This window comes from Pomacea canaliculata, linkage group LG6, assembly GCF_003073045.1.
Source record: "Pomacea canaliculata isolate SZHN2017 linkage group LG6, ASM307304v1, whole genome shotgun sequence".
NCBI lineage: Eukaryota > Metazoa > Mollusca > Gastropoda > Architaenioglossa > Ampullariidae > Pomacea > Pomacea canaliculata.
The window spans coordinates 4,092,816-4,101,547 of NC_037595.1; the positions used below are offsets into that span (position 1 = coordinate 4,092,816).

The 8,732-nt window shown below is 38.0% G+C and overlaps 1 protein-coding gene across 1 annotated transcript; it reads right to left on the reverse strand.

Annotated features, from left to right (window-relative positions):
• Positions 1 to 944: 944 nt before the first annotated feature.
• On the reverse strand, positions 945 to 8,695 carry LOC112565623 (eukaryotic translation initiation factor 2 subunit 3, Y-linked). The gene is made up of 13 exons (XM_025241180.1): positions 8,547 to 8,695; positions 7,799 to 7,862; positions 7,037 to 7,098; positions 6,531 to 6,596; positions 6,231 to 6,352; positions 5,523 to 5,617; positions 5,088 to 5,246; positions 3,830 to 3,964; positions 3,514 to 3,608; positions 2,577 to 2,721; positions 2,171 to 2,340; positions 1,475 to 1,647; positions 945 to 1,295 (listed from the first exon to the last, which is right to left on the reverse strand). Exons 1-13 carry the CDS (start codon positions 8,613 to 8,615, stop codon positions 1,235 to 1,237), a joined length of 1,416 nt encoding a protein of 471 aa, XP_025096965.1. The 5' UTR covers positions 8,616 to 8,695; the 3' UTR covers positions 945 to 1,234.
• Positions 8,696 to 8,732: the final 37 nt, after the last annotated feature.

Here is an 8,732-nt window from a genome sequence, read left to right on the forward strand (position 1 = left end):
TATTTACTGATCTTTAAGCTATTGGCTTCACCGTAAATTAGACGATAGGCTTAATAAAAGAGTGGAAAAAAACCGCAAAATGTTATGCACGCTTTATTTAATGTGTTTTTTCTAAGTACCCACATCGTTAACTAAATGAATCGCTAAAGATAAATAATTGTCAACTTACTGGACACACTTGCAGAGTGGTCGGTGCCGTCTGATTTTGAGCGGGCTGTGGATGTTCTCGATGACGAAAGTAATCAGTTTACACAAAAGCGCGCATCTTTCAGAAATACTTTTTATTTGCCTTTGGTGTCTTTCGGTAACCATGTGCTGTTTCAGAACACTTTCGCCCATTGATGAAAGATTCAGAGATATTTTGCAGGCAGCACATCGTGCCAAATGTTTTATTGCTCGAGTCTTTTATTAACCAATCTTTATACTTGTCTTCCTTTAGCCACTTCTCCTGAAAAGAGCACTTCCCCGGCATCTTTCAAATTGTTAAGCAGACAAAGAAAATGTGGTCGACACGACGAGAGTGAACTCGCGAAAGGCCGAAACGGACGTTCCCGCCGCGAGCGAGACTGGGTAGTCATGTGATTAAAATAGCAATGCAGCGAAAAAATCGTCGGTATTTTTGCGCCAAAGTCTACTCCGGAAATAAATTTGTTGTAATATTTTATCGATAAAAGGACTTAAAAGGGTCACAGAGAAAATGTAAGGACCTGTGTGAGAATTTGAAAGGACCGCATGCAAATAAAAGGAATTAAAAGGCCTTTTGGCGAAAATTCAATATAAAAGGACTTAAAAGGACCTTGCAAGGACCTGGGAACCCTGTACAACCAATGTTTAAAAGCATCAATTTTGTGTTAAACAGAATGCTACCAGTTAAAACTGAAAAGAATTAGATGCAACTTGTGACAAATGCATATGCCATACAAATCAAACCAAAAAAAGACAAATGCAACCACTTCAACATTTATTGTGCAGCAAGATCCTACAACAAATTGTACTGTAAAGGTGCAGATGTTGCTGCCATGGCCTGAAGGAATGGGAAAATAAGGTTTTCCCAGATTGCACCACAGCCTGTGTCCCATCATGCTTCCGCATAAACCCAGCTGCCTGTCACATGCAGGTAGCACTGTCAGTGACAAGATGCTTCCACGAATGGCACTAATCTCCACAGACACTGCTAGGTTTTGACTTTGGCAAATTACGACAATGCAAACAGTTTTCCTCTCACTCAGCTCGCTTAGTTCTGTGCCTCAGGACTAACCCTCACACCTCTTCTGATTTGCCCCCATCCAATCAATCTGCAACAAGCATAATCATTATTATAGCAGTAGCTCACAATCTGATAGCAACAGTATCAAGTTTTTATCACATGTATCCATGACACCGAGTTCAAAGTTATCCCCATCCCACCTCCTGCACTGCCACCTAGAACTTAATTTTGCTGGTTATCATCACAACATACAAGAGCGTTGGTTACCTCCAATGTTTCTCCACCCTTCGACTCAGAGCTATCTTCTCGCCTATTTCTGTGCAGACTGGGTTGGTCAACCCAATTTTTGCCAAATCAGCCTTGACGGCCAGAACACGACCACCAGTTGACAAGGATCCGATGTTCACCATCAAAACTTCATTTTTGGCTAGCTTCTGAACCTGTTAAAAAAGCAAGATGTGTTTGAAAGGCTTACCAAAGAGCATTTTGGTAACGGGAGCAAAAACTTTCTTGATACAATGAAATACATGTAATCAAAACACACAAACTGTTCAGACCGTTGTCTGGAAGCAATATACTGCCTGCAATTATTTTCCTTATAAAATTACCTACCTTGTATTACATGGGTTTCTAAATCAATTTTTTTTTAAATTTAAACACGTCAAGAATGTATCATTAATGTTCAGATTAACACATTTATGCCGGTTTGGAATTCATGAATGTGATCTACAGATATTCAAGGAACAAGAATTTGAAGAGAGAAAAAGAAATTGTTCAGTTATTGAATTGTGGCATTTAAAAAAATGGACCACTAGGCAAATCCACTGCTACATTGCACATGTACAGAACTCTGATGTCCCTACTGATGCAATTTAATGTCAAAATATGGTACTGCATTAAGATATTCTAGTTTATTATTATATAAGTTTAAAAAAGTAATTTTTCACTGTTCGGTCAACATACTTTTGCACCTTTTTTGTCTCCCTCTGTCTTCACTCCAAGAAGACGACGCAAGAGGAAAAAGGAGATCTCCAGCTCCGCATAGATGTCTGGCAAAGAGCCAACAGCTCCAAGAACATGTCCAACAAGGCGGTCAGCTCGACACAGCGTTGGATCAAGCTTTGTACCAACACCTGTTTACATACTAAAGCAGCTTCAGATTTCCAAACTTTTGGAAGGATAGGATTCTCTATCTAATCTAAGTTATTTTGCAACAAGTGTGACGTAACATGTTTACTCACTAAAGTTAGGTCACTTTGCCTCACTATGAATGACACATAAAACTGCTGAAGGTCTCATCTAACAATAGCTACACTCAACTGAACAATGGGGTCCTTAAATACTGAATAAGTTTTGACAAATCCCTCACCTATTAGGCCACCTGGTACTGCATACTGAAGATCATTCTGTTCCGCAAACAGGGAAATAATCCTAGATAAGATGGGCCTACAGGTAAGTTTGCCCTCCTTGTCACGAGATACAATGCCAGGCCGCACCTCAATTTCCTGCCCTACCTGCAACAACAAAAATGGTTTTATTTTCAAATATGCACCTGTTACTTTTGATCTATTATGAGAACAAAAGTAATAAGGTTAATGTTCAATTTTACAGCACCTTTCTCCGCCATCAAGGCAGGTTCAAAATGGTCTATCAAAAAGGAAGTATACAGAAAACAAAAATTAAAAAAAAAAAAAAAACCCACACAAATATGATAAAAAAAAATGCCATCAATTTCTGAACTGAAAGAATCTATGGAGAAAGTGGCAGAATAAACAAACACAGTTGTCATCGGGAGTGCAGCTGATTACATGTACAGGTACAGATCTGAAATTTGAAGATGCAACGAAGCACAAGCCCCATGTAAATGACAAAATGAAGATTCTATGGTCCACAGATCAAGAGCAAAAATATATTTGCAGAGAAATGGAGACGAATGAAACCATAAAGTATAAAACCTTGGACAGGATGGCCCTGACAAACAGTGGATTGTAGAGACCATTACAAATAGAAGTCGTTAGGTGCAGAAAAAAACTTGGCACAGCCACAGGATACAGACCCAGGGAGAAGAAAAAAGATTTAGTCCTCAGGCAGGTGAGCTATGGGTTAACATCTACATCACATGCTAAACAGAGATCTTTGGTGACAAGGACTATGCAGATTTTATGCAAATCATGTTACACTGTATCAGGCAGGGCAAAAATGCTGCAGACAATTAGCATGAAGAAACCGATTTTAAAGGGACAAGGCAGACAAAAATGAAGAAACAATGAACAAAGGAGAAGAGAAAGGAAAATAAATAAGCCCACCTTGAGAACTCCTCTCAGGATACTACCACCAGCTACTCCCCCAAGCAGATCATCCACTTCACAGCCTGGTTTGTTGACGTCAAATGATCTGATAACTGCAAATAAAAATAAATGACCTGATAATCACAGAATTTATTATACACATATAATTAATTTGATGCGACAGAATATCCTTGCTTTAATAAATGGGAAACAAATGGAAACAATGCACCAATTATCCAACCAGTTGTAAGATCCTTTCCCCTAAAATTATTCATATATACTGTGATGAATGCTCATGCACATATTACTATCCAAAGATAATATGAATACTCACCTATGAGACGTGGTTCTGATGTGAAGTCACGGACTGGCACAGGAATACGTTTGGTGATGTACTCACATATGACATCTATATTGTACTTAAGCTGAGCAGACACTGGAATAACTGGAGCACCCTCAGCAACTGTGCCTAGAGGAGAAGAGTAGGGAAAGAAAGAAAATAGTTTTAGACTGCCATGAAAACAAGCCAGGAAAACAAAAAACAAAACAAAACAAAAACCTAACCTATGACTGAGTACTTCTCTGACTTTGTTTGTCTTCATTAAAAACATTAAAAGGCAGAGAAGGAAATAAACTGAATGGAAATTATGACTTTAATGTGAAAGATGGTTTGTGCATGTGACAACAATATGGTCGTGGGGATGAAGGATAAGTTTGGGAATAAGGGTTCACCTCTGTGCTCAAAAGATATCAAGACAGCGAAAAATCCACATGAGACAATGTGACACTACAAGCTCACTTAAGACTCTACAACAACAACAATGCCAAAACTGTTAACCCTTTGTGACCAGGCCTTGACCTTTGATTCCAATACTAAGGTCTACATGAACTGGAAGCTTTCTTTAAAATCACAACAAACATGACAGAAAGATAAAACAAAATTATAATTAAAGTTTGAAATTAGGAGGAAAAAGCTGTTCCTACCTTATTACACCATAAAATAACATTTTGTTGTAAGTTAGGGATATCAGGTTGTACTAACAAAAAGATAATTTTGATACAGACTTACACAAAACTGATGATCACTATGTTTTTTCCTTTATTCAGTGGATTTTAATGGTTACACTCTATGTAGAACGTAATAATCATAACTTACGATGATCAAGAACAAAAATCAATGTAAAAGGCTCAAAAAGGGTGAAAAGTCACCAGTCATCTTTGAGTGTGCATTGTCGCCGCTATAGTTTCTTTTAAAAGGTACATCCAGAGAAATAAAAGTCTGCAAGTATTCCTGTTCCCATATTAAGGGAAAACTCTGACTCATTTAGTTAAATGACTGGAGTTTGTCCCTTTTTGTTGACATTGTTTTGGAATGAATAGCATCGAGTAGGAGCATCATGGACTTAATGGTTGCTAAAGGGGTTGGACATGTTCACCTCAGACTCAAAAGTTAAATACTTGGCCCTAATATAAAAAGGACTGTACCCGCTTGATATGCACAAATTCTTTTAGCTCCCAAAACAGATTACTAGAATACTAAGCATATAATAAAATATACCCATACATATATTAACACAGGTAAGAATGCTAACCTTTCACAAAGGCAAGAATCTGCTCATACTGTTCTTTAGCTTGTGTTTCTTTTACCAGATCAATCTTATTCTGCAGAATCAGGATGTGTTTCAGTTTCATGATCTCCACAGCAGCCAAATGCTCAGATGTCTGTGGCTGGGGACATGGCTCATTTCCAGCTGTGCCAAGGAGAAAAAAAAAAGCAACGTAAATTCCCCAAGTCATACATTTGAATTCATTAATTTTATTATACAAAAAGGTACTGTTAGATGAAATAAAAAAGACCAGTTTCACATTAAGTTTGATCTTTTTTGAACAAGGAAAAAAGTAATGCAAAAACTCATGTTTCCAAACATTGTTTTATGCAATTCATATAGCATCTAAAGCCCCAGGAAATTGAATAAATAGGAGTAAACCTATGAAGCTTCATAATATCCAAGATAAATTGCTTTTACCTATCAACAGCAAAGCTGCATCCATCACAGCTGCTCCGTTCAACATGGTAGCCATAAGAATATCATGCCCAGGGCAGTCCACAAATGAAACATGCCTGAGGTAAAGGCAAGACACACGACAAATATGAGATCAAATAGTTGGGACTGGGACTGCGTCTTAAATAAAGCAAAATTACAAGCATGCTCTTAATGCAGACATGCTGACAGACTGATAAATAATAGCATACAACGTAGTCGCACAGGAAAGCTATATGTGATGACACGTAGCATGACAGTGACAATTGTAAAATTGTGTATCCATGTTTATGACTGCTACATAAAGGCTGTACTTTCACCATCCAGCAGAGGAAGTGAAGGTACTTGTCGAGCCAGATGAAAGCAATTATCAAAGAACGATTGCTAGGGTTCCCACATCATATGTGCTCCTTACTTCCCTCCCTTAAGTTGAACCATTTCTCTTTTACCACAAGCAAGAAGTTTGGCTTTTAACAGTGAGAACCTTACTGACTCATCAGCAGATTTTGAGTATCTTTTCCTGATTTACGTAAACAGAAATTAGGTTGCTGTTTCACACCAGTTTAGTATTTTCCTTCAATCAACAAAATATGTTTGTTTATTGATATGCAAATATATTTAAAAAACTCAGAAAAAGATTAATTTAGTAGGTGCAGTGATCTATTCATCTATAGATTGAAATAACTTGCTCACCTAAGCACTCTAAATTTGCCACCACAACCTTGGCGATCACATGGAAAGACATCATTTGTGGCACTGCCACATGATCTGTAGCATCCTGGTCTTGGGCAGGAATCCTTATCACACTTGTAAATCTGGGAAAACAAACATCACAATTAGATATAATTCTAAAACATCTTGTCCAACCATGTGTATGCATGCATACATGGCAATGAATACAAAATGGGCAGCTCTGAACTCTTTCAAGCTTTTAAACAAGTATAACTATTCCATTTTCTACTTTGCAAAGATACTGTTAGCTTGGTTACCTACCTTTGCATTAGCATAGCCAAGTTTAATGGTGATGTTTCTTTCCAGTTCATTTTTAAATCTGACAGTCTGAAATAAATGCAAAGATGTTTTTTTAAGTAGCGTTAGTACATCTTTAATGTCATAAACCAAAGTAAACTGAATGTAGGGTTATGGTTCCCTTATCAACTACCAGTATCATGGTACTGAATAAAGGTGAAATCTGAAATACTAAACACGCTATTTCTTCCAACAGAAGGGTCCTCGGCATTTACCTCTACTCAACCAATTACCATATCTTTCCAGTACACATGCCTGCTTAAGCAATCATACATCAATATATCTCATGCAAGCATATTTTAAATCTTCACTTATCTAAAGTAAGCTCACCCAGCAAATAACCTACTTGGAAGGATTTTTAAATGGGTTAATGATTAGTTGCGAACACCATTAAATATTACAATTTCAAAGTGTGAATGTAACAAATTATAAACCCTTTTTAATGTTAATGAGTTTGCAGTTATGTTTACCTGTACACCTGAAATGGCCTTTACCACTGTTGATTTCCCATGGGCCACATGTCCAATAGTTCCTGGCAACATATTCAAAATCTTTTTAGATGTAAATTTTATGAAATTCTCTATAGATGTAAATTTTACAACAATTTAAAGAATCAAAGTTTATTAATGCTAGCCTATCAGGAACTGTCTCAAAAGTCATCGTTTGTTTAAGTTCTCAAGGTGACTAAATGCAGAAACAGCCTACACCCCAACATGAACTCCTGAGCATTATCCTTCCACAGTAAGACCCGTGTCTTTAACATCAATGTGAAGGCAGTCCTACTGTATGATTCAGAAACTTGGAGAAAGCTCCAGACCTTTACCAACCGATGCCTACGCCGTATTCTGGGAATACGATGGCCTGAAAAGATCTCCAACAGCAGCCAGTGGAAAAGAACCAGCCAGACTGGATAGGACACACCCTGAGAAAACCAGCTGACACCATTGCCAAGCAGGCACTTGACTGGAACCCTCAGGGGAAGAGGAGAGTTGGGAGAATAAGCAGACTTGGAAAAGAACAGTAGACAGCGAGGAAAAGGACATCGGAACCACACAGGCCCAATTGAAGGGGGCTGCCCAAAACTTGGTCCGCTTGGGAGGTGGTGTTGCAGCCCTATGCTCCTCAAAGGAGAAACAAGGAATAAACTATACCATGTCTATATGTTAAGGAGTATCAACTCTAGCAAGCTGTTAAACATCCAAACAGATGACATACACACAAATAACACTTACCTATGTTGATAGTAGCTTGTCTGCTTATGACTTCTGCAGTTAATGGTGTCAGCTTTGTTATGTCCTGAAACAAATTGTTTCACAGTTAATACAAAGTAACAAGTTTTCAAGTCACTATCCAATGAAAGTGAACTGTTGTCATTCCCCCTGTCAATCAGCAGACCGTTTTATGTGTAAGCAAAATTAGCTGCCGCTTGTTATCAACAAAAGACTAGAGAACAAATTATCGCCTTCCTTTTGTTCTTACTATAAATTTCTCAATTTCAAAGCGAAAATTCTGTTTGCTAGCCAATAGAAGGACAAGTACACATAAAAGATCACAATCGGTAACACGATATTACGGGAATTTTTCAGTTAAGGTTATCATTTTTTAGTCTTCTCTATGAGTCTGGCAGCTACAATCAATTTTTTTTTCCCCCCCGTGATTCTACTTCCAAGAAACAATTTTACTTCGTGGCATCTCATGTTCTGTCCCTTTCAAACTTCGCAGTTTTACAGAAGACTTCCCATTCTGTTTCTTAAAAGAACAAGATGAGGATCAAGAAATGAGACTTCAATTCGTTGGACTTCGCATACTTATAAAAGACGTGCTCTTGTAAATGAAATCAGCTGTTTCACTCAGCCATATTCCCACTCAAGCGTACTTTTAACATGAAAAAACAAACACCATCCCATTACTCGAGAGTATTTTGTATTGAAGGTTCACACTTTGATTCAGTCTTTAATCTAAACATCTTTATTCGCTCACCAAAGTGCTTAAGTCTTGCTTGGATAAATGTGGTTGCTTGGTCTCTACTTTTTCGTCTTCCCCGGCCATGTTGAGGTTTCTGATGCAAGCCGGCGATATCCTACAATGCCTTGCTACTTCCGGTGATGGCTATTTGTCCAATCACAGAGCGCGACACAATTAAGCCCGTTCCTGGCAATGACCCAG